This window comes from Acanthochromis polyacanthus, chromosome 18 (genome assembly GCF_021347895.1).
Source record: "Acanthochromis polyacanthus isolate Apoly-LR-REF ecotype Palm Island chromosome 18, KAUST_Apoly_ChrSc, whole genome shotgun sequence".
Classification (NCBI taxonomy): Eukaryota; Metazoa; Chordata; class Actinopteri; family Pomacentridae; genus Acanthochromis; species Acanthochromis polyacanthus.
In genome coordinates, this window is record NC_067130.1 from 24,130,284 (window position 1) to 24,157,010 (window position 26,727).

A 26,727-nucleotide genomic window follows, 5' to 3' on the forward strand; every position below is an offset into this window, starting at 1 on the left:
CCTGGCAACATCATCGATTTTTGCAGTTACTTTGTCCTCCAGACCTTGTAACATGGGCTGAAGGATGTCATTCAGAATTTCTTTCAGTAACGGCTGCATTGTCTCCTTCATGGCTTGGTTTAGCATGCCCCGAGTCAGGGGAGCGTCCTCGGACATGTTAGCAATGCTAGTTGCGCTTTCCGATGGAGAAAATTCAGTGCCACTTCTGGTCGGCATGTAACAGTGGGTCCAAAACTTGTCCTGCGTGTTCACCGAGTGCTTACATCAAAATAATGGGGTAGTTCAGGCACTTTCAGTGGGCTAAAAGTATCAAATTGGGTCAGGCTTCACCAGAGGTAGTTGGTCACGTCTTACTCGGTCGCCATCTTGCCCCTACCCCCCCAATCATCTAGTCCTTATTTACATATATTAACCAAAAATCTTGATATTTTGTGTGACCTCCTTTGGCCCTGATAGCATTCTTGCTGCCATTGTTTTTATGTACTTTTCCACAGTGTCCTTTGTTATTGAGTTCCCAGAGACTTGCTTTGGATGAAATTTTTGTGTCATCTTTTTTAGAATTCAATAAATCCCAGACCTGTTCATTGTGATTCAAGTCTGAATCTGGGCATCTCTGCTTGTTAGTTTCTGTTTATTCGCTTAGTAATAGGCTTTAATTCAGCTGGTCGTCTCATTTGATCTTGGCCAGTCCATCAGTTCCAGTACTCCAGATTCCTATTTCTTGTTCCAGTAGTCTCTGCACAGCTTTGAAGTATGCTTGGGGTCATTGTCTTCTTGGTATATGAACCCTCGATCAATCAGGTTCAATCCAGAAGGGATTCCATGAGGCACGAAGACTTGTGGTAGACCTTTTTGTTCATGATATCATCCATTTGAACTAATTTGCTCATGTCAAATGGAACTCCATACCATAATGGAATCTCCACTGTGTTTCACTGTGAGTGCAATCCATATAGCATCAAAACCTTCTTCAGCTTTCTGCGGACATAAACATGATGATGCTGACCCGAGAGTTAAAACTTGGACTCGTCCGTTCCGATTACCTTCTTCCAGTCACCTATAGTTCAGTGTTTGCGCTCCCTGTCAAATTTTAGGTGTTTTTGGATGTTGGTCAATAAATCGTCAGACAAATAATCAAACATTAGATAATATTCAAATCACTCATCCTAACTCCTAACTGGTATAATGCTTTCCTAAAAGAAGAGTAATAATCACCCAAAATATGTAATTTGGAGGGAGAGCAGTCAGGGTGTGGCCACACCTGGCTGCTCACCTGATACCCGACAAGTGTTTGAAACCCTCTGGGTCCCAGGGGGAAGTGGACGGGGTTCCTTACCAGATTTAGATCTGCAGGTATCCAATTTGGTTGTTTGGGCCAATAAACTTTGTTGTAATCCATTCTGGTGTTATTCCTTTGGAAATAATAAATTCCAGTAATACTCCATCATTCAGTGTTAAATCCAGATCACAGTCCTGTAATCCTTCAACAATGCAGAAAGAGCAGTTCCTTTAATCCATAATTCCATCAGAACAGTTATTCTTTTGCAGATCATGTTGAATTCCCCGTCTGAGTTACGTGATAAAATCCCCTTAGCTCAGGGCATTTCTACCCTGGTTTGCATCAAGCGACTACCCCGCAACGACTCCCAACTTGTGTCTAGTTCAGGTGTAATTTATAGTGAACTGAACCTTATGCATATGCAATGACTCCATCTTCCCCCCTCCCACTCGTACACGTGTACCATGCACCGTCCGCATGATCACCTCCACTTTTAAGGAACTAGAATTATCTATTTTGGACTGTCTAGACCAGGGGTCGGCAACCTTTAACACTCAAAGAGCCATTTCGACCCGTTTCCCACAGAAAAGAAAACACCGGGAGCCGCAAAATCCTTTTGGCATTTAAAATGAAGACAACACTGCATATATCGCTTTTTTACCTCTATGCCCTTGTTAATCAGTCGTGATTTATTAATTACAAATCCTCTAATTAGATAGATTCATTTTTTTAATCGTGTCCTTCCACTAATATTTATCTTACCTGGTTAATGTCATTTTTGCTCCTGGACCTCATATGTTACGTAATGTTAGCTGGAAATCAATATTTTGCGAATGTCTATTTAACTTGTAAAATCTATTTATCTTAAGCTAATAACTTTTCTCCGGTAAGTCGCTGCCCTATTTTCCAAGACGACACTCCTCTGACTCTCTGACCTGCTGCCTGGATGTGACATCCAGCCGTGTTCTTGCCAGGAACGTGTATTACCCTATCATGAGTACTTTTGACTCAAAGACAAGACGTGTCTTTCTTGGAGTGGAGCTTTAATATACAGGCTTGCCATTCTTGAGTACAAAACGATGTGAAACTACAGGCGTTGCTTCTCCAGGAGTAAAACAAAAAAAGGCATGAAACGTGTGGGAATCTGAAGCTCCGTGTTGTCTCTCTGCATCAATTTGCGCTCTCATGTCACAGGGGAAAACCCCAGCAACACATCCGGTGGAGTGACACGGCAAAATAAGAGCGGTAATTTCACAATAAAACTCTATTTTAAAATGCATTGAAACGCGCCTGAAAGGCATAACAATTTATTTTCAAAAGTTACAGGGAGCCACAACAGAGGGCTGAAAGAGCCGCATGCGGCTCCGGAGCCGCGGGTTGCCGACCCCTGGTCTAGACAGCCAGTCACCCATCTTCCAAACTTATAAAAATCCCCAATCTATTCTGAGTTTAATCTTTACGGTGAATCATTTGACCTTAGTTCACTTTGCTCGTGACTTCTCACCTCATTACAAAGTTAATAACCTCTTATTTGAACATTTATCAAAACTCTTTCTGAAACCTGTCAAACCAGTAAAAGGGACATATTTAAAGAAACAACCAACTTATAAAAATGTATAAAGAAAAGACACTTTCCCAAAAAATAATCAACCCTTCATTCTTTCTAAATGAGACACTCTTCTGATTTCGACACTGTTTCAACATTAAAAAATGTAAGAATAGACACTTGGTTAGTTCAAACACATTCATTAGGTTATGGCATAATTTGATCCTAAATCACAGGTTATAATATCACAATGTTCCCTTATTTAGCTGTTGTTCTGGCAGAGTCTCCCCTTTGTGGCTGATTCTGGGATCTCATATCTCCATGCTTCACAACACAGGCCTCAATAATAGCTTCTTAGCAGCTATTTTTCCCTTTAGGCCTTGTTCCTTCAATCGTCTGCTTATGGTGATTCTGGAGACTTTCTCAGATTCTGATCTAGAAGCATTAATCTCTGCCTGAAGATCAGCAGTGGTCTTCCTTCTATCTATAGTACTTGAAATCTTGAAGTACCTGACATCTACTTCAAATAGCTTTAATTTTCAGCCTCTTCCTTGGTGCATTTTGTAAGTACCAGTCTCTGCAATCAAGTTCAAGGCATACTTGACCACACTGCGAGACCACTTTATGTCTTGCCCTATTTGTCTCAAAGACCATCCAGCATCATGAAATGCTTTAATTCAGACTCTGTCTTTCTCAGTGAGTTCCCTATGCTTCACCATTTTGAACAGGAGAGATGAATTTTATACTGAATTTGCATTTTCATGCCCAAAGTTGAGCCAATACACTGGAATTTTCTGAGAAGTCAGAAGTTAATCAAGAGTAATATACAACCACTAAAACTTTTATGTGTTCAGGAATGCAAGCAAATAACTGTAATTTGTCTTCTCATTAAAGATATAATTTTTTTTAAAGAGCTTGCACATACCATTACAGAAACATTAAAAAATATTTTGGTAATCGACAATACTGTTAATTTATGACAGCGGTGGCAAACGCCTTACACTGGGTGGCGGTCTAAAAAATTTGTTTAGTAATGTATATAAAATCCTATATAAAATCTTTACTGGCAGCTTTGCTGCTTCATTGCTTGGGCTACCTGGTTGATCCTGCCAGCATCATATGGTTATCTCAAAGATTAAGCCATGCAAATCTAAGTACACATGGCCCGTACAGTGAAACAGCAAATGTCTAATGAAATATTTGAGTTCCCAAAATGATTTGTCAAACAGTTCAAACATATTCCACTCTTTCTTCCCTTCAAGCTGCCTTCACTATGATTGGCACCTCCACCCACTTATCAGATCAATGCTCCAGGTTTGCCATCCCATCCTTCTGCTACTATGTCTTCCCCCTGTGTGATGAGGGCTCAAGGGGTCCTCGGCGTCGTCAGCTCTGCCGAGATGAATGTGAGGCCCTGGAGAATGACCTTTGCCACGCTGAGTACACCATTGCCAGATCCAATCCCATGATCCTGATGCAGCTCAAGCTCCCCAGCTGCCACTTACTGCCACGACCAGGCACACCTGATGCTTCTTCATGTATAAGGATAGGAGTGCCACCAGAAAAACTGGGTTCATGTAGGTGGATGCAACAGCACGCACACATTACAATTTATAATGTAAAACACAGAATAGGGAAGATTTAGTTTGCAGATTAGCACAACTCTAGTAGACAAGGCTGAGCTCAATCTTGTGTCTTTTGTGTTAAATTTTCCACTGCAGACAGTATATGGTTAGCTATGGGTATCATAATGACTTGGAGTAGAGGAAAGCCTATTTCACAATAAATGGTAATTAATACATTATGTATCTTGGTTCCATAATGAAAATGTGAGACGCCTCTCTTCTAGTGTGTAAGCATATCCGTAGTGAGTCATTATCTGCTCTACAGATTCACCCTCAGACAACAGCTGCTACAATGGAAGTGGTGCTGACTATAGGGGCACAGTCAGCTTCACTAAATCTGGTCACCACTGCCAGCCGTGGAGCGTTCAGTACCCTCACAGTCACCACCTGTCCCGGGAGTATCCTGAGCTTTGGGGAAGTCACAACTTCTGTCGTAATCCAGGAGGCCAGATGCAGGCCCCATGGTGTTTTACGCTGGACCCTCAGGTCAGGGTGGAACTATGTGACATTCAACCTTGCAGTAAGTACCATGATTGTTGATGATGTTGTCTTAGTACTCATTTGAATGGGACCGGTAACTCTTTTAGGTTATTCTAAAATGAAAGAATTTTGAGAATTGTTTTGCCTGAGTAACTTTTATTTAAAAGTCACAGTTGTCATCAGACTTAAAACATTTGTGTAAAACTTCAAACGTGGGTCAAGTCTAAACTGAGTATATTCACACTTAAGCAAAGGCAACACAAACAGAGGCACAAGGTAAGACATGCAGAGAGATCAAGTTAGAAAGTTTAATTTTATTGTCATCTCAACAAAACATGTCTTTGACTGTTTTTAGTCATAAACAACAGTGGCAAATGTAAGGTTCAACATATGTTTGTGGGTAGTGGTATCATCCAGTGCAAAAAGAGTAACATGCTGTTTACAAATGACAGAAGTGAATCATCTAGCAGTAATATACCAATATGAGTCAAAAGCATGTGACACTCTACCTTTTTTTTCTAATTTAGTGGTGTTGCTTTCTGTGCCACAAACCATAAGCTGTGTTTTTCAAATAATATTCAATCCACGATCAGTGTGTCAAGAAATTTGCTGTGTTTTAAGATTATAATCAAGAGACTTTTTGCTGCAAATTAACTTTTTCTAATTTATTTTATTTAATTAACAATCTATCCCCCTTCCATCTTTTGTCCAACTGTATGACTTTTAATGAAGTCACATGTGGAAATGCTTTATTACTCTGAACGGTTTCCACTCCTTGGAGCATCTGGCACTTACTCTGAATCTCGGCTGCATCAAACTCACAGTTACATTGTACTTTATATCTGTAATGTGTTTTTAGGGTCCGAGCACCGAGGTGCCAAGGACAGGCGGTGCAAGGGCACCGACTGTCCAAGGCACCAACGGTGTCGAAGGACCCTATTGAAACCCTAGAGTTTTTTATTAGGGTCCGAGCACCTAGGTGCCGAGGACAGGCAGTGCAAGGGCACCGACTGTCCAAGGCACCAACGGCGCTGAAGGACCCTATTGAAACCCTAGAGTTTTTTCTTTATTAGGGTCTGAGCACCTAGGTGCCGAGGACAGGCGGTGCAAGTGCACCGGCTGTCCAAGGCACCAACGGTGCCGAAGGACCCTATTGAAACCCAAGGGTTTATTAGGGTCCGAGCACCGAGGGTACCGAGGACAGGCGGTGCAAGGGCACCGACTGTCCAAGGCACCCTGTCCTAGGACCCTATTGAAACCTTAGGGTTTTTTATTATTATTCCACCAAAACAACTGCATTTTTCAGGACCTAAACATGCTCGAAAAGTCATGAAAATTTGCACACACATCAGAACTGGCGAAAAATTTCATATTTTTTAGGGCATGTGGAGGTGTGTGGCAAAATGGCTCCATAGCGCCCCCTACACTTTCCTACGGGCAGCATGTTTCACCTACAGCTACCAATTTTGGAACACATATGCAGCACATCAGGCTGAACAAAAAAGTCACTGGTGGCAATTTTCTAAACCCAACAGGAAGTGAGCTATTTTGCGTTGAATTCCAGATTTTGAACATTTTTTATTTTTTTCTAGAGCGAATTCCTCCTAGGGGGAAATTCCAATTCACCTCAAATTCGACCAGTACATACAGGAGGCCCTAATGAGCAAAAGTTATTAAAATCTTTTTCCAAAGTCAAAGGGCATGTCCGTGGCGGCCTCTAAAATTTTGATCCTTCGCCATGAAATTTCAAGTTTGTGTAAATGCCCTGAACATGCTTCAATCTGCCTGAAACTTGACATGTATGATCAGAGTCATGCCCTGATCACATCCATATGATGAAATACATTCACAGTCAGAGCGCCACCTGCTGGCAACAGAAAATTTCATTTTTTACACTTTGATGTGCTGTTCTTAGCCTCTTGCTCAGATTCACCTCAAATTTGGTGACAGAAACCAAAACATGTTGATGATGATTCACAGGGAAACTGGTGACGTGTCATCAAAAGGCGTGTCTGTGACGGCGCGGCGAATTTTCATGTCTCGCCATGATGACTAAAATGCTTATATCTCAGCAAATCCTGATCCTATCTGCCCCAGACGTCATGTGCTGGACACCAGGCCCAGTCTGAGGACATCCACACTCAAAAATTTAGGAAAAGTCGTAGCGCCACCTTTTGGTAGCAAGAAGTTACATTACATTTGCACACACCATTGCTCCAAACTTTTTCATATCATTCTGAAAATTGGTCAGCTGATTCTTCACCCCCTGACAATGCCACAGTGTGAGGATTTTGACATTTGATGAAATGCTGTTGCCGTGGCAACGCGTCGTTCTTGTGACAAACGAAATACTTTTTGACAGGCTGAGAATGCTTAACAGCTCACCAAAATTTCCACACACATCACTGTCATCTCAAGGAATAACACTGTATGTATCTCTGCAGGGCATGTGCTATAGCGCCCCCTGCAGTATGTTTAGTAAACAGCCCCCGCAGCACGTTTCACCAACATCCACAAAATTTGGGAGGCATATAGAGCACATCAGAATGCACAAAAAAGCCTCTTGGAGCCATCCCCTAAACCCAACAGGAAGTCCGCCATTTTGAAATACGTGGATAAATTTTCTCTATTTTTTTTATTTTTGAGAGCGAACTCCTCCTCGGGCTTAACTCCTAGAGACCTCAAATTTTACCAGGAAATACAACACAATCTCCTGATCAAAAGTTATTAAAGGATTCTTCCAGAGTCAAAGGGTGTGGACATGGCGACCTCCACAATTTTGATGGTTCGCCATGAAACATCAAGTGCTATCTAACTATCCTCTGCATGCTCCAATCTACCTCAGACCTCACATGCTTAAACACAGTCCTGTCCTGATCACATTTAATGGCCAAAATACATTCACAGCATGTGCCATAGCGCCCCCTAAAGCATTTTAAAAAATAGCCTCCACACAGACTTTCACCTATGACGATGAAATTTGGCATGCATATGTAGCACGTCAGTGCAAACAAAAAAGTCTCTTGAAGTCATTCTCTAAACCCAACAGGAAGTTGGCCATTTTGAATTAAATGTCAGATTTTTGGTATTTTTGATCATTTTCAACAATTGATTTCTCACAGGCAATAGCTCCAAAACACCTGAAATTGGGACAATATATACTACACGCCTTCAGGTTGAGTATTTTGTGAAAATTGTTCACAAAACTCAAAGGGCGTGGCCATGGCGGCCAACTGAACGACAATGTTACGCCATGAAGCAGGACATCTTATGTAAATCCCCTGTAAATGCTGCAATTTCCCTGAGACTTTACATGTTTGATCAGAGACCGGTCCTTATGAGTTTCGTAGACCAATATACAGTCACAGAGATAGCGCCACCTGGTGGATGGACAGAAAGTGCTGCATAAATAGCCTGTACATGCTCCAATCTGCCTGAAATTTGACCTGTGTGCTCAGAATCCAGCCTTTGTGACATTCATGGGCCTAAATACACTCTCAGTCGTAGCATTGCCTGGTGGAAATGCTTGGGGTCGCCGACCAGCAAGGATGCGAGGACCCGTTCAACGCTGCTCGCAGCTTTAATTATTATTATTCTGCCAAAACAACTGCATTTTTCAGGGCCTGAACATGCTCGAAAAGTCATGAAAATTTGCACACACATCAGAACTGGCGAAAAATTTCATATTTTTTTGGGCATGTGGAGGTGTGTGCAAAAACGACTCCATAGCGCCCCCTACAAAATTTTAAAAAGTGGTATTAGGCCAACTCAGAGGGAATTTGGTCTAGAGCTACAAAATTTGGGAGGCATATGCAGCACATCAGGAAACACAAAAAAGTCAATCACAGCCATGCTCTAAACCCAACAGGAAGTGCGCCATCATGCGTTAACTGTACAAAATCTATGATGAACTCCTCCTAGGGGGAAAGTCTGAGCGATCTGAAATTTGGCAAGTACATACAGCAGGCCTTCCTGAGAAAAAGTTATCAAAATCTTCCTCCATAGTTAAAGGGTGTGGTCGTGGCGACCTGTCGAAATTTGATCCTTCGCCATGAAACAGGAAATGCTGTCTAACTCTCCTGAACATGCTCCGATCTGAATGAAACTTAATACGTACGATCACAGACCTGCCACGATGACATTCAAATAGCAAGATTCATTCACAGTCACAGCGCCACCTTGTGGTATCAAGAATTTGACATTTTTTACACTTTCATGTACTATTCTTAGCCTGTTGCTCAGATTCACCTCAGATGTGGTGACATGAGCCTGAACACATTGATGATGAATCACAGAAAAAATGGTGACGTGTGATAAAAAGGCGTGTCTGTGGCGGGACGGCAAAGTTTGATGTTTCGCCATGAAAATTGAAGTGTTCATATCTCAGCTGCAAAGGATCCTATCTGCCCCAAACTTCATGTGCTGGACACCAGGCCCACTCTGAGGACATTCACACTGAAAAATTTAGAAAAAGTCATAGCGCCACCTATTGGTAACAAGCAGTTTAGAAATTACATTTGCGTGCATTGTTGCTCCAAACTTTGTCATATCCTTCTGGAAACTGGTCAGCTCAGTCTTCACCCCCTGACAATGCCAAAGTGTGAAGATTTTAGCATTTGATAAAATGCTGTTGCCGTGGCAACGTGTTGTTGTTGTGACAAACAAAGTACTTTTTCACAGGCTTAGAATGTTCAACAGCTCACCAAAATTTACACACACATCACAGTCGGCCCAAGGAACGACACTGTATGCTTCTCAGCACTGCATGTGCTATAGCGCCCCCTACAGTATTTTTAATAAGCAGCCCCCGCAGCACATTTCACCTACATCCACCAAATTTGAAAGGCATATAGACCACACCAGGACACACAAAAAAGCCTCTTGGAGCCATCCCCTAAAACCCACAGGACGTCCGCCATTTTGAATTAAGTTAAAAAAAATTTCTCTAATTTTTTAATTTTTGAGAGCGAACTCCTCCTAGGGGTTTACTCCTAGAGACCTCAAATTTGACCAGGGTATACAACACGATCTCCTGATCAAAAGTTATTAAAAGATTCTTCCAGAGTCAAAGAGTGTGGACATGGCGACCTCCACAATTTTGATGGTTCGCCATGAAACATAAGTGCTATCTAACTATCATCTGCATGCTCCAATCTACCTCAGACCTCACATGATTAAACACAGTCCTGTCCTGATCACATTTATAGGCCAAAATACATTCAAAGCATGTACCATAGCGCCCCCTAAAGCATTTAAAAAATAGCCTCCACACAGACTTTCACCTATGACTATGAAATTTGGCATGCATATGTAGCACGTCAGTACAAACAAAAAAGTCTCTTGAAATCATTCTCTAAAACCAACAGGAAGTCCGCCATATTGAATTAAATGTCAGATTTTTGGTAGTTTTGGTCATTTTCAACAATTGATTTCTCACAGGCAATAGCTCCAAAACACCTGAATTTGGGGCAATATATAAAACACGCCTTCAGGTTGGATATTTGTGAAAATTGTTCACAAAACTCAAAGGGCGTGGCCATGGCGGCCAATTGAACTTTAATGTTATGCCATGAAGCAGGACGTCTTATGTAAATCCCCTGTACATGCTGCAATCTGCCTCAAACTTTACATGTTTGATCAGAGATCGGTCCTTATGAGTTTCGTAGACCAATATACAGTCACAGAGATAGTGCCATCTGGTGGATGGACAGAAAGTGCTGCATAAATAGCCTGTACATGCTCCAATCTGCCTGAAATTTGACCTGTGTGCTCAGAATCCAGCCCTCATCACATTCATGGGCCTAAATACACTTTGTCGCAGCATTGCCTGGTGGAAATGATTGGGGTCGCCGACCAGCAAGGATGCGAGGACCCGTTCAACGCTGCTTGCAGCTTTAATTTTGAATTGGAATTCAAGTGGAGATGCAGCTTGTCGCTTTGTTGAAATATTTTTTGTTAGAAGTTCTTTAAGTATTGTTGGGCCCTAACTTGTTGTTTTTTTCTGGTACTTCTTTGATTTACTTTTTATGGTATAGAATGTATTTGTTGTACCAAGAGCAGACTGGCTGTAACTGATAGCGTTGGTCTTGCACCATGAGAGTGAATATGTCTGGGTGATGTTATTTGTTGACTGATGAGAGTAGAGCAGACTGTTGCTGCACTACATCTTGAGTTGAAGGCATATTTTTCTTTGACAGTGAACAGCCTTCAATATTGTAGAACAATAAATTAGCTTGTGTTTTATGTATGCTGATAGCACAGGCAATGTGTTTACGCGAAAAGGAAATTACCATTGTTAGAATGACCATATTGCCAAGCACAGAACTTCATTTGTTGTTGTCTTTATTATCTTACTTTCCAGAGCCACCAGAAAATCCCAGGAAGGAGATCCTGTTCATTCTAATCCCTGCAATTGCTATTCCACTTATCATCGCTTGCCTCTTCTTCCTGGTTTGCATGTGTCGCAATAAGCAAAAGCCTCCAACTGAGACACCACCACGCTGCCAGCTCAGTAGCTCATCCAGCCAGGACATGGAACTGTCTCTCCTCAATCAGCAAAAACACCAGGTAACACAAACACACTGTACTGAGGTTTGTTGCTATAGAGGTCTTTAATTTACATTCTTTCTGTATGGCTGTGTTCTGACTGACAATAATGCTGCATTAGAAAATGCTACTCATTTCAAAGGATTCTAGTAAAATAAAGGAGTAAGAAGAAAATCAATGAGTTGCACAGTAAAGTTGAAGTCATAAAGGCTTTTGAATTACATGTAAACTCGGGCACCTACACAAGATGAAGCTTCAAAATGATTTAATAATACAGGTCTTACCTTAAGATCACTGTAATTTCAGTGCACTGTTAGTAGCATGTACAGTGCAAGTGAACAAACGTGTACATTACTACAATGACTATACTGAATTTGGAATGTTCTGGACCCCTTGGCTCACTAACGCAGATGTTTTTTATTTGTTTTGTTTTTTTAAAGAAGGGCTCTTTTAGATATGAACACTTGTTAAAAGTGAATGTGACCTCTGTACAACTACAAAAGAACTGTCCAGTTTTATTGTTTGCCATACACTTTGATAATATGTATTTATTCCTTTTTGGCTACAGGCCAAGCTGCGGGAGATTAACATGTCAGCTGTGCGATTTACGGAAGAGCTTGGAGAGGATCGCTTTGGCAAGGTTTACAGGGGCCACCTGTATGGTACAGCACCTGGTGAGCAGACACAGGTGGTTGCCATCAAGACGTTAAAAGACAAAGTTGATGCCACTCTTTGTGAGGAATTTCGTCATGAAGCCACACTCCGCTTTCACCGACAGAATCAAAATATTGTTTGTTTGCTTGGTGTGGTCACCAAAGAGCAGCCAATGAGCATGATATTCACCTATTCCAGCCTCGGTGACCTGCATGAGTATCTGGTCATGCGTTCTCCCAACTCAGATATTGGCAGCTCAGATGATGACAAGACAGTCAAATCTACACTGGAGCAAGCTGATTTCCTCCATGTTATCACCCAGATTGCTGCTGGAATGGAGTACTTATCCAGTCACCAAATAGTCCATAAGGACCTTGCTGCCCGAAACATTTTGGTCTTTGATAAACTCAGTATCAAAATCCTGGATCTGGGCCTATTCAGAGATGTCTACTCTGCAGATTACTACAATCTCATGCAAGCATGTCCTTTCCCTATTCGTTGGATGTCCCCAGAAGCTATTACATACTGCAAGTTCTCCACCGACTCTGACATCTGGTCTTATGGTGTGTTGCTGTGGGAGACGTTCAGTTACGGTCTTCAACCGTATTGTGGCTACTCTAACCATGATGTGATTGAGATGGTGCGCAGCCACCAGCTACTCCCTTGTCCTGATGATTGCCCAGCCTGGATTTATACCCTTATGCTGGAGTGTTGGAGTGAATTTCCTGCCAGAAGACCTCGTTTCAAAGACATCCATGCGCGTCTGCGTTCCTGGGAGAGCCTGTCCGACTACAACAACTCTGCTCAGACTTCTGGTACCAGCACCAACACTACCCAGACCAGCTCTCTCAGCACCAGTCCAGTTAGTAACATTAGCATGTGCACAGTGAATGCATCACGCTATGCCAGCCCAAAAAAGAGTTCACCATTTCATCAGCCTCAGTTCATGTCAATTAAGGGTCAAATGCATCGGCCAATGGTGCCCCCACAGCTCTACATCCCTGTCAATGGGTATCACCCCATGCCAGCATACCCATACCTGCAGAACTTTTACCCCATGCAAATACCCATGGCAATACCCCACCAGCAGATTCACCACCCACCACTAATGGTTAACAAAGCTGGTTCCCACCATAGTGGCAGTGGATCCACATCTACAGGCTATGTCACCACTGCCCCTTCCAACACTTCTGTCACAGAGCGAGCAGCTTTGCTAAATGAGGGCTCAAAGACCAATGATGAAGACTTGGTCGATGAAGCATCCAAGGAAGAGCTAAGCCAAAACAAGGACTTGTCAGTGCCTGAAACAGAATTGCTTGGTGACAATGAGGCTCATCAAACTGACGAATTGGTGATCAAGTTGTCAGACACACAAGTGTGTGCTGTTTGAATACAATTTGAGCTGAAATATTCTATGAGCTGTGCTTTCCTGGCAAAAATTCAGAGAGCAGCATGTGAAGTGAAGGCAGCAATTTTAGAAACTGAATGTCTTTTATGTGTTTCATAGGTCATACACTTGAATGTCAAGTCTATCTCATGCCTCTCAGATCCCTGTGTCGTGAATTAAGCGAAATTAATGGTACAATTATTCTTTACATCTTGTTTTTATAATATTGCCATTCAGAAAAATGTATGTCATTGCCGTTGCTGTGCAACACAGATGTTTTCTTAACTTTAGAAAAGTACTTTAGGGGTTGCCTTGATATGCTTTTTGCCTTCTCTCATGGTCCTAGTGTTTAAAGTTGCTGTTTATTTTCATTTGCCAGGACCGTTCACAATGCCCCTAGTGCCCACTCTCCCACCTTTGATGCCGTATCCCCCTATACAAGCACTGTGGGGTAGCAATTCGGAATGCTAGTTCAACAAAAAATGAGATGATCTATCACCCAGTTGTATTCACTGGAATGCAGAACCAACCCTGAGGTACTGCTAACCCATAACAGATTGAAGTTTTCTGTAGTGTTGGACAGGGGTTTTACTCACGTACAACTCAGCACCAAGTAATAACAGTTTAGAGGTTAATATTCTGAGGTTTGTGAAAGCCACAATATGAAATAAAGAAATGTATGATGAAGAGAAATGTTGTAAGAGATTTGACTTAAACTATGAGTAACTTCTTGAGTAATTCTCACTTTGATGCATTTTGGAGCTTTACTCTATAAATCGAAAAAAAATAAGAACAAAGAATTTTCGGGATAATGACAAAGGATTGATTCTACGGGACATTTTTTTACATGTGATTGGTACTTTTAACATTCCCTTTGGTAACCAAGTTATATAGATTTTTAATTTATATTTTATTTGTAAAATTGCCAAGTTTGTTAATAGAATGTCTTCTCCATGATGTTTCCTTTTTTCAAGCAGTTTTTTGCTTGCCACATATTGGAATATCAAATAAAGTCTTATAAATAAAGTTTTCTATTTCCCTCATGTAGAGAGCTTACTAAGAATATACTTTCTTCTTTCTTCTTTTTATACATTCTTTTCTGGTTCAAATAAAAAAAATAATGCACCCTTCCACTTGGTTGGTTTGTTAGGACGATATCTAACGTTCATCAAGCTTCACAACAACATTTTTAAGCATATGTTAAAAGCTGGTTTTAAAAAACACAGTTTGATATAATAAACTTAACTTACTTGTTCACATGTCGAGGTGTGGCGTATGTCAAGGTGACACAGAAATTCCAGGAGTTGGGACTTTGGCATATAATCCTTGACCACTGTCAAGGATTATATGCCAAAGTTCCCTGCAGTCTTACATGGAAATATAATGGCTACAACTTCCTGTTACCATTAGTTGGTGCTACGGCTACAACTCATTTTTAGCATGTGACAGTCTTCTGACCTGGACTCTTGTCCAATATATGAAATTTGGGATAGACTGGATCATGTGCATCTAAGATACGAACACCTAAGTTGTCATGGCGAGACATCAAAATTCTCTGTGCCACCACAGACACATCATTTGACAAAAACTCACAAGTTTCCCCATGAATCATCATCAATGTCCTAAGGCTGATGTCACCACATTTAAGGTTAATATGGTCAGCTGGCTAACAATATCACAAAAAAAGCATAAAACATATCCTTTGTTGTTGCCAGGAGGTGATGCTATGACTGTGAATGAATAATAGCATCTGGATGTCATCAGAGCAGGACTCTGATTAAACATGTAAAATTTGAAGCAGATTGGAGCTTGTACAAGGTAATTAGACAGCATTCCCTGTCATGGCGAAGCATCAAAGTTTTAGGGGACTGCCATGGCCAAACTCTTTGACTTTTGTAGAAGATTTTTGTAACTTTTCATCTCTAAGGCCTATTGTACCTACTAGCCAAATTTGAAATCTCTTGGAGTTACTCCTATGAGGATTTAACCCCTGAAAATGAGCAAAAACAACAGTTAAAGCAAACTTTCAGAATTCCGGTTGGGTTTAAGGTATGGTTACCACAGACTTTTTGAGTGCACTGACATGCTACATAATGCCTACCAATTTTTTAGACTCAGGTGAAACATCCTGGCCATAGTGGATGTTACAAATGTTACAGGGGGGGCTATGGAGTCATTTTACCAGACACATGCGCCAGTCCCATAAAATATGACATTTTTCACCAGTTCTGATGTGTGTGCGAATATTTGAGCATGTTTAATCCCTCAAAAATGTTATTCTTTTGGGTGAAAAATAATTACTTGCATTCCAGCAGGGTCTGACGTACTGTAAGTGCTCAGGTCCTAAATATACACTACTGATAAAAGGTTTTACAACACCACAATTTTTTCTGTTTTGTATTGAAAATTGTGCATGTTAATGTCTAATTGAACACAGAAATTAAAGCATAGCACAACAAAACAAATGAAGTGTCAAAAAAGTCTATTTAGAAAACAAAATGTATTCTAAACTTTTGACTCATCAACATAGCCGCCTTTGGCAGATATAACACCTGAATACATTGTGACATTCTTTCCACAATGGAAATCAAATTTTCGTCAGAAAATTCTTAACAGCTCTGTTGGAGAAGTTCCCATAAATTTGTGTCACTCGTAGGTTGCTTTTCTTTCACTTTTCTGAGTTAAGCAAATGTAAAATTCTAATCAGAATGTGAACAATAACAACACAATAACTTAAAACAAAGGTTACGAAGCTCTGTAATCAACACAATGAGTCAGAGAAATGTTCAGTGGGCCAACTGGTCATAAGGCTCATCTCAGAACACCAGTCTTATACAATGTGGCCCAGTCAGACAATAAGAACACTCTGCAAACCTGCTTTATACCAGTTATGCCACTGGTACTGAGGTGTAATGCAGCACTGCTAAAACACAAACTTTTTCTCATGGGACAAAATACAGCATTGTGGTGGGTGACACGTGTTTCATTATTGTCTTTGCATTGTCTTGTTTTTCAGGTTTCACACAGGAGTACATTCAGGCATACAAATTTCTCAGAAACAGACAAAGAAGTGGGACTGTTAGGAAGCTGCCATTTTAGGCAAGAGTATGTGTCTGCAGAGCCGGAGGCTGCACCGAAAGGGCTGTTTGTTTTATAATGTTTTATATGTTTAACGTTACAAACATTTGTATTTATGCATGTTTAACGTTATAAACATTTTTATTTGTGCATGTTTAATGTTATAAACATTTTTATTTGTGCATGTTTAACGTCATAAATATTTTTATTTATGCATGTCAGGGAGTCACAGAGCTAATTTACCTTTGTGTGTTTGTGTGTCTAACTTTTATTTTTATTTAATGTTATGTATGATATATATAGAGAGAGAACTGTCCATGTGTATTGCCTCTTTCCAACCATTCTGATTATGCTATTTGAGATCTCGACACCACAGAAGCACGTACACGATTTCATTATTTTTTACCTGACAATTTCACAGTTTGTCCAAGTACAGGTTGTTAAGGAATTCATTCCAGGCTTCTTCACTGAACAGGTATTAGGAACTTCATCAACATAGACCGTCATACAATAACCAACAATTTCCCGGCACTCACAGAATATTTCACTTCCGTGTACCGGTGCACATCTCCTTCAGAATAAAAGCATGTCTCGAAACACAATGAATAAAAGCGTATAAATTTCATATTGCCTAACTCAAGACCTAGCAACCCAGTCATGATATTGTAATAAGTGCTATTTGGGTGAAATAAACCTTTAAAATCTTAGGCAGGATTTGAAATAGTACTTTGTGTGGAATACTCGATGTGATCCTGAAAATGCAGCCTCCGGCTCTGTACACAAACTTATTGGGGCCGAAATAGAAGTGGCAAAGTCCTTGAAAAACCTTTTAAATTCTAAGTATATGGTGAGTGAAATCATACTTTAAAGCTGTAAGTTTTGCATTTAAACTGAAACTTGTGTACTGGAGTGATTATCTATTGTGGTAATTTAAAAAAAAATGCTTTAAATGTGTGACCGGAAGTGTGCAGCCCTCTCCGTGCAGAATCCGGCTCTGCAGAAGCCCAGGTACAATCGTATTCAGAGTCCTTCAGATTCCCAACGGCTAGAGTTCCTGTATAGAAGACTTGCGACCATAGACATATATAGACCCCTTGCAGTGTTTACTAACAGAAGGTATGCGCGCGCAGACCCGGTGCAGGAGCTCCTCCACATTCCACTTTAATTTAATGGGTGACCCAGTGTCTGACGACTGGGGTGTCTCGGAGTTCCCTGAACAAGAACAGAAAGATAGCGTTTAGGAAATTGCATGTCTCGGCTTTGGCCGCATCAATGGGCTCGCTTTGAGAAGGCGGTGGCGGCTGTTGTTTGGGACTGCCGCCGCCGACAGCTGCCTCCTGCTGCCTCCTGCTGCCTCCTGCTGCCTCCTGCTGCCTCCTGCTGCCTGCCGGACACGGCCTCTTGCTGTTCGGATGCAGCAGATGGTGTGCTGTCCTGTTGCTGCTGGCCTGGTTCGGCATGTTGGGTATTAAAACCCTTTAAGCTGCAGTCAATTCCAGCCATTGTCAGTACAAAAAAATCGCTAATATTCTATTTGTAAATAAAAATATGACGAGAAAAACAGGGAATATTGGACGTGCATCGCGAGGTGCATTTCCTTGAAAACGACCTATTCGTGGAGTATATACCGACTTCAAGACATGTTTTGGACAAAATATGTTACTGGCTTGTTTCGTCTGGATGTCCAAGGTTGGATTATGGCCGTTTTTTGTGGAATACTTTCATCTGTGTGTAATAATGAACCCGGAAATGTGAGTCGCGCTGTGTACGTTGAAGCCGTGAATAGAGAACGGATAGATGGATATTCGTTGTGTGTCGAACAAATGTGTTAATATTACCCGCTGTGGTAATGACATCTGAAAGTGGTTTATACCGGGGGATTCATGAGAATCTAAGCTTTCCATCGGCGTATAGTGTTTGTATAATCGCGTTTTCAGTTTCAGACATTTAGCAAATTGCTTATGCAGATCTCAAAGTGTACCACGGTCGGGACACTGAAGCGCAACTGAAGCGCAACAGGTTAAAGTAATCCTTCAATGCGTTATCAGGCACTACTTTGACATACTGCACTGTCCTGCTAACGGGCTCAGGGCTTCTCCGGTACATCAGCAGGAACTGTTATATCAACGTAACGACTGCCCCGGAGAACACGGAAATCAGTATTAAGTAAACCAAACGTTTAGCCGCGGTAACAAAGCAAGTTCCACCTGGTCGCTGTCACAGCTGCCATATCATCTGCTTTACTACGATTCTGACAGCCGAAAGCACAACAAGAAGGCATATTTCAACCCGGTCTCACGGGGATTCGTGAAACTGTGACGTAAGTTTTTGTTTCGGTTTCGTGCGCACCAACACGATGTCGTCATGTTTTTCGTGCAGCTCACCACGAACGAAACCGGCTGTGGTAATCACATCTGAAAGTGGTTTATACCGGTGGATTCATGACGATCTAAGCTGTCCATCGGCGTTTGCGGCCGCCGCCGCAGCCGCCACCGCAGCCGCCACCGCAGCCGCCACCGCGGCCGCCGGACATTCTTTAAATTCCTATGCAAATTCGTCGGATTCATGACGATCTAAGCTGTCCATCGGCGTTTGCGGCCACCATCCGGCCGCAGCGGCGGCCGCAAACGCCGATGGACAGCTTAGATTCGGCGGATTCATGACGATCTAAGCTGTCCATCGGCGTTTGCGGCAGCCGCCGCGGCCGCTGCCACCGCAGCCGCTGCTGCGGCCGGATGTCCGGCGGCCGCAGCCGCGGCCGCAAACGCCGATGGACACCTTAGATCGTCATGAATCCGACGAATTTGCATAGGAATCTAAAGAATGTCCGGCGGCTGCGGCAGCGGCTGCGGCAGCGGCTGCGGCGGCCGCAAACGCCGATGGACAGCTTAGATCGTCATGAATCCGCCGGTATAAACCACTTTCAGATGTGATTACCACAGCCGGTTTCGTTTGTGGTGAGCTGCACGAAAAACATGACGACATCGTGTTGGTGCGCACGAAACCGAAACAAAAACTTACGTCACAGTTTCACGAATCCCCGTGAGACCGGGTTGCATATTTAGCGTAATATGAGCTTGCAATATCACGACTTGGCCAGGTAAACAGGCTTTTTTTGAACCGGGTCTGCGCGCGCAGCTGCCTAATTAAGTATACATACGTCATATGAAATTGGTCTATACGTAGACGCCTTATTGACTGCGGCCGCCCACTCGAGCAGCGTGCCTACAGGGCGGCCATCTTGGATCGGGGCCACTCGCTCCTACAATAAATTACTTCCATAGAGGAATGATGTGCTTATACAATTAAAGTTGTCATGAATCGCTCAATTCTCAAGCAATTTTGACGGGGTTTGCTTGTAACAAACTCCAGACATGATAGATAGATAGATAGATAGATAGATAGATAGATAGATAGATAGATATAAATAGAAAAAACAAACAAAAATGTTTTTTTCGTTTGTTTTTTCTATTTCTATCTATCTATCTATCTATCTATCTATCTATCTATCTATCTAGCTATCTAGCTATCTATCTAGCATGTCTGGAGTTTGTTACAAGCAAACCCTGTCAAAATTGCTTGAGAACTGAGCGATTCATGACAACTTTAATTGTATAAGCACATCATTCCTCTATGGAAGTAACGCATTGTAGGAACCAGTGGCCCCGATCCAAGATGGCCGCCCTGTAGGCACGCCCATAGATATATATACAAACACTATGGCTGAATCCCAAACCGCTCCCTACACACTATCCCTACACACTACCCCTCCGTTTGCGCGTTCCCGCGGAGGGTCCTCCATATTAAGGGCTGTCCCAAACCACGTAGTGCGGAGGGAGAGTGGACTGTTCAGCCCTTAAATAGCGAGTCTGCATCGATGCTCACTCTGGACAACTTTTTCAGGAAGTGCAACGTTGAAATGGAGGAGGAAACAACATATCGATGTAAGTTCCACATGCGTCCATTATTTCTCCCACGCCTTTTTTCACACTGACAGAGCATCACAAAAAGAGTGGTGTAAAAAGATAAATCAAAAGAAACAAATCTTCTTCTCTGCTGACGTTTGATTTAATTGTGCATCCCCTGACACCTTAAAATTTGAACACAACTGACAGAATTCATTTATTCATTCATTCATTTGTTGGATTTGAAATGCCAGATAATAGGATTGGAAAACATGTGAGTGAAAAAAAAGTGGGATGCTTTCGTCTTCTGGAAGCAGCAGCGATCCTTGTTAGTTGAAACCTGTGCTGTAATGTCTGTGCATTATATTTGCTGAAGAAAAATAACGAGAGTCGTTGTTCTAACTCGTGGCTTTAATCAGGGCCAAACAACCAGTAACTGAACTGCTCACGGTGCATATCCCGCATACTCTCAGTGACCTCCGGTTCCTGTCTGTAGTAGACCTTCAAAATAAAAATGCATCTTTCTAAACATCACATCGCCCCTTTTTTTTTTTTTTTTTTTAAGACAGATGGCAAATGGACCGAATATATTCCATTGCAACTCACACATTTAGCTTATAGTTTAAACTTAGTGCAAAATACTGTATTGATGCCCTTAATACACTTATAATATTCCTACATTAAACAGGTAGTAGTTAGCCAATCAGCAAACATTAGGTTTAGCTGAACAAGCAAATAACCAAATGTCATGAATGATCAACATGAACTTCAAACATATCTCACATGGCCATAGACAATCACATTGAGTGGCAACGGCAACCTAAACTGTGGGCATGACGTAATCATTCAAATGAGCAGGAGCGCGCCTATTAGCTCTGACTGGATATTTGGGTATGACAGTAGATGTAGAATTGTCTTCGGGATCAGGAGGCACATTTTCAAGATCAGACGTAACCTTCTTAAAGAATGACGCATTCCTGACAATGGAGTGTCCATCCCTAGATGCTGTAACTGTTGAACCTTTGACTTCAGTCACGATGTAAGGCATGATGTTGTATGGTGTAGACAGTTTGTTGTGCTTGGGTTGGCGATGTAGCACGGTGTCGCCTGGGATGAATGAATGTGGCCTGGCATGACGCTTTGCGTCTGCAGTCTCTTTCATTTTGGCTTTTGCGTTATTGTCTCTCGTTCTCATTTCCAGATCAGAGTTTCGGTCTGCTTGGTGGCTGAAAGAAGGAAGTTTTGTGTACATTTTGCGCTGGAACAAAATCTCTGCTGGTGAACTTGCTGTAGTGCTATGCGGTGTGGCTCGATATTCACGCAGGAAAATGTTCAGTTGCTGTTTCCATGGAATGCCTTGTGTTTCTGCAACACAGAGTGCTTTGCCTAAAGTTCTCATGAATCTTTCGGCGGTGGCATTGGCTTGAGGCCAAAGAGGTGTGATCTTACGATGATGAAACCCCAAATATTCTGCAAACTTTGAGAAAGAGTCACTGTTGAACGGCGGACCGTTGTCTGTTTTTAAAATCCTGGCTATTCCAAACATGGAAAACACCTTGTCAATAACTGGAATGACAGTAGATGCTGATGTCGAGCGCACAATTTCAACAATGGGGTAGCGAGAGTAGTCATCCATAACGACGAGCAGATACTCTCCTGTGGGAAGTGGTCCATAAAAGTCTGCGCTTACACTGTGCCATGGTGCTTCAGGTAGTGGTGACATTCGCAATGGTTCCTTTTGTGTGGCAGGTGTGTTAGCTTGACATGCCAGACAATTGTGAACTATAGCTTCTGCTTTGCGATCAATGTCGGGAAACCACACCTTGGTTCTGAGTAACGCTTTGGTTTTGACAATACCTTGATGTCCTTCATGAGCGAGGTGTATTGCTCTTTCTTGCAGGACAGCTGGAATAACGATTCGAGTGTCTCTGAGAACAATGTCTGAAGAGTCAGCCACAGTTAATTCATTGCGAACATGTCTGAATTGCTGCAGTATAGCGGCACGTTGTGACTTGTCTGTTTGATGCCACGTGCTGTTTCTCACATGACCGATGACTTCCTGTAGAACAGAGTCTTTCAATGTTTCTGCTTTTATCTCTTGGAGTGACATAGCTTTTGGTGTGGAGTAGTAGGAGAAGAAGTTTACATACTCCTCTGCAACTTTGCTTGCACGAGTGCTTTCACTTGTATGTGATGGCAGTGGATGGCGGGACATGAAGTCAGCTGGATTGTCCGCACCTTTTCTGTACTCCACTCTGAAGTTGTATGGCTGAAGTCTTAGTCCCCATCTTTCAATCCGGGCTGGTGGTTTTGATCTCGGGTTGTTCCAAATGATTTCGAGTGCTTTGTGATCAGTCACCAATGTAAAAGGATGTCCATAAATGTACAGGTGGAAGTGTTCACAGCTCCATACAATAGCAAGTGCTTCCTTCTCAGTTTGTGAGTATCTTCTTTCAACGTCACTCAGTGATCTGCTGGCATATGCTATGATATGCTTCATCCCCTTTTCATCTTTTTGACAGAGAATTGCACCTAAACCCACTGGACTCGCGTCGACAATGAGTTCAGTCTGTCTGTCTTGGTAGAAGTAGGACATGGTTGTATCGCTTGTAAGATTGTCCTTGAGAGCCTTTAATGCAGCTTTTTGTTCTTGACCCCACATCCACGGGGTGTCTTTCCTCGTAAGCTTGCGCAGCGGCTCAGACAGTGATGAGAAATCTTTAATGAACCTTGAGCAGTAGTTTGCCATGCCTAGAAGGCTCTTGATGTCAGCGGGTGTCGTCGGGTCGGGAGCGTCCTGAATAGCGGCGACCTTTTTTGGATCCGCTGAGACTCCACCTGCAGAGAAGATGAAACCAAAAAACTCAAGCTTTGTCTTATTGAATTCACACTTCTCGCGATTTAGAGTGAGTCCTGACTCTTTAAGTCTTTTGAACAGAGCTTTGAGATTGTTGTCATGTTCCAGTTGGGTTGTGCCGTAGACAATGATATCATCACTGAGGTTTTTTACTCCTTTCAGTCCTTGAAGTGTTTGATAGATTGCGTTTTGGAAAACTTCAGCTGCAGAAGATATTCCGAAGCTCAGCCTCTTGTATCGCCGTAGTCCAAGGTGAGTGGTGAATGTAGTGATATAACGACTGTCTGGGTGCAGTTCCAGCTGATGGTACCCAGCTCTGAGATCGAGTTTTGAGAACACAGTTGAGCCGTTTAACTCATGTATGACATCATCAATGGTAGGTGTAATGTGTCGTTCTCTTTCGATGGCTGTGTTTGCCTGCCTCATGTCCACACATATTCTTACTTTGTCAGGGTCCTTGGGTTTGGGTGGTGTTACAATGGGCGAGACCCATGGTGTTGGTCCGGTGACCTCCTCAATAATGTCATCAGCTTCAAGTTTACGCAGTTCATTCTCCACTTTTTCACGTAGGTAAAAGGGAACACGCCTGTGAGGTTGACAGGTTGATTTGACATCAGTGTTTATGTGTAGTTTTACTTGAAAGTCTTTCAGTTTGCCGATCCCTTTAAACAGCTCCGGGTGGCTTTCAACCAGCTCATCCGAGACTGAGCGCTGTATTTGGCCGGACACTGCTGTGACAATGTGGATCAGTCCCAAATCTTTGGATGTTTCATAGCTCAGAATGTTAAAGCCATCTCCTTTGATAACGAAAACGGTACATGTTGCCTCCTTATTGTGTTTCTCTACACAGCACTCAAATGTGCCACACACTGGTAGAGAGTGTGTTGAACGATACGGATAGATCTTAGTGTCGGTTGGATTCAGTGTGGGACGGGGCAGTAGCTTGTTGTAAGTGACTTCGCTGATGCAGTTGGCAGTTGCCCCTGAGTCAATGAGTACAAGTGTTTGAGTGCCCATCATGCTGACAGTGGTTTGTGGAAGTTTAGCAGTCTTGGCTGTATTCACCACATATACATAGGCTTCATCACTGCTAGACGTGTGTCCTGTTTTCTCACCTGTTGCATTATCTGATATTTGATGCACAGTTTGTGGTGGCTGACTTTTCTTGCGAGTGCGTTTGTAGTTTGTTTCCTTTGCTTTCGATCTGCACTGTTTTGCAAAGTGATTCATCTTGCCACATGCCCTGCATTGCTTGTTTTTAGCTGGGCAATCACCTTCATGGGGATATGGTCCTCCGCAGTTTCTGCAGCGATTGTTCTGTTGCTTTTTGGGTGTCCAGTTGCTTCTGGGTGGGTTGTTGCTATCAGTTTTGTGATACACTTTATTTACTGTCGCTACACTGCCAGTTTCCATGCCTGTAGCTTGCATTTCAGATACCTCACTTGCACGTCCATGGTTTAAAATGTCTTCCAGAGTCAAATCAGGCTCTCTCAATGCTTTTCTGCGCAGCCTTGATGAAATGCAGCACTGTATTATTTGAGTTTTTATTTCTTTACTTGTGTCAGCAAACTCACAGTTTTTTGCTAGCATCCTCAGTCTGGTATGGTAACTGTCCAAGTTTTCTCCAGGTTCTTGCACGGCCTTTCTGAACAGATAGACTTGATACTGTACATTTTTTTTTGGAGAGAAGTAGGCAGAAAGTTTCTGTTTTGTATCCGCGTATTTGTCGCCCTCTGCTGCCAAAGTGTCGTAAATATCATGCACTTTTTCTCCAGCGTTGTGTAGTAGTAATGCTTTTAATCTAGCATCTCCGGTAATATTCATTGCTGTGATGTAGTTTTCAAACCTTTGGAGCCATTTTGTCCAACGAGGTCCAACAGAGCCTGGTTCAGTCTCTGTGTCAAAGGGTGGAAAAGGTGAAACGTGGGCAGCCATGCTTGTGTTCAAAGCAGCCTGCTCCCACTAGCTTGCTTTTCCCGTTCTCCCGTCCTTGTTTGAAAAGCTCCGCAACGTCTTCACGTGTATTGTCCTTGCCTTTACGCTCGTCGCCAATGTAATGTCTGTGCATTATATTTGCTGAAGAAAAATAACGAGAGTCGTTGTTCTAACTCGTGGCTTTAATCAGGGCCAAACAACCAGTAACTGAACTGCTCACGGTGCATATCCCGCATACTCTCAGTGACCTCCGGTTCCTGTCTGTAGTAGACCTTCAAAATAAAAATGCATCTTTCTAAACATCACATGTGCCACAGCGCTACAGCCATGCACAGTAGGCGTCTTTGTGTTACCATGGCAATGACGTCTTCCGTTTTCCGGTGAGGCGACAGGGCGTCCCATTCCTGACGATCGTATTTATACCCTCCCCTTTCAATAATAGGTGCCCTCCACAGCTGCGAGTGTGACTTCTTTTGGAGTGACACTCGGTAGTGTAGGGGGAGTGTGTAGGGGGCGGTTTGGGATTCAGCCGGAGTCTGCGGCGTCATCACTTGGCGGCCATCTTAGGACAGGGAACTGTTCTGGCGCACTGTACTGTAGTCAATGGTAAGGTGGATGATTTCCTCACTTTAACACTCACAACTCGCTCAATTCTTGATTGATTTACAAACGGTTTAGTTTATGACAAACCTTATTAACGTGGCTATAATTCGGGCTCAATTCCGAAATCGCAGCTTTTCGTTTTGAAAAATGCGGCATAGTTGTGTGTCTTTTCTGCCTGGCTACTCACATTGAAGATGGTGTTACTCACAATCTGATTTTCAATTATTAGGTTTTCCTGAGACCAACGTTTTTTGAGAACCGAATCTTGAGGCGAAATTACATTCTTTGTGGTTGTGGTTGTATTTATTTGCTTGTTAAGAGACTTTGATTAAGACCTTAGACTTATTGTTTGTATACATCTATGCCTGGATTAGTTAGCCTGCAGCCGAAATGCATTGTGGGTAATGTAGGCACCAGGTTCATGAAAAGAAAAGACAACATCTCTGTTTGTTGTGCATTGATTTTGGTTGAGCTTTGTTTTTATCTGTGCATTAGAAAGCTGATAGTAATAAAGAAGTGCAATGCTAAATAATAAAATTACATTTACATCCATTTATGCTGAAAAAAGATGATATCTGTGTTCATTATTATATGAATTCAGTGGTTTTAATTATTCTTATGTAAGCAGAAAAAGAAGTACATCTCTGACGTTTATAACAAACCAAGCTGTTCTAAAATCGGTTGAAAATTGAGCAATCTACAGTGATTTTAAAATCCATGCTCCATTGACTTTAATGTTATGAGTGATCGAGCAGCCCTGTCCCAAGATGGCCGCCATGTGGCGACGTCGCTCCCCATAGGCTGACAGCGCTCATCTAGTGTTTGTATATAT

General features: G+C 42.3%; 1 protein-coding gene across 1 annotated transcript in view; it reads left to right on the forward strand.

Moving 5' to 3' along the window:
* Positions 1 to 14,580, forward strand: part of ror2 (receptor tyrosine kinase-like orphan receptor 2) — a 115,724-nt gene extending 101,144 nt beyond the window's left edge. Inside the window, 4 exon segments of the mRNA XM_051938371.1 lie at positions 4,088 to 4,402; positions 4,716 to 4,970; positions 11,292 to 11,497; positions 12,045 to 14,580. Coding sequence (XP_051794331.1) covers positions 4,088 to 4,402; positions 4,716 to 4,970; positions 11,292 to 11,497; positions 12,045 to 13,520 — 2,252 coding nt within the window. The 3' untranslated portion in view covers positions 13,521 to 14,580.
* Positions 14,581 to 26,727: the final 12,147 nt, after the last annotated feature.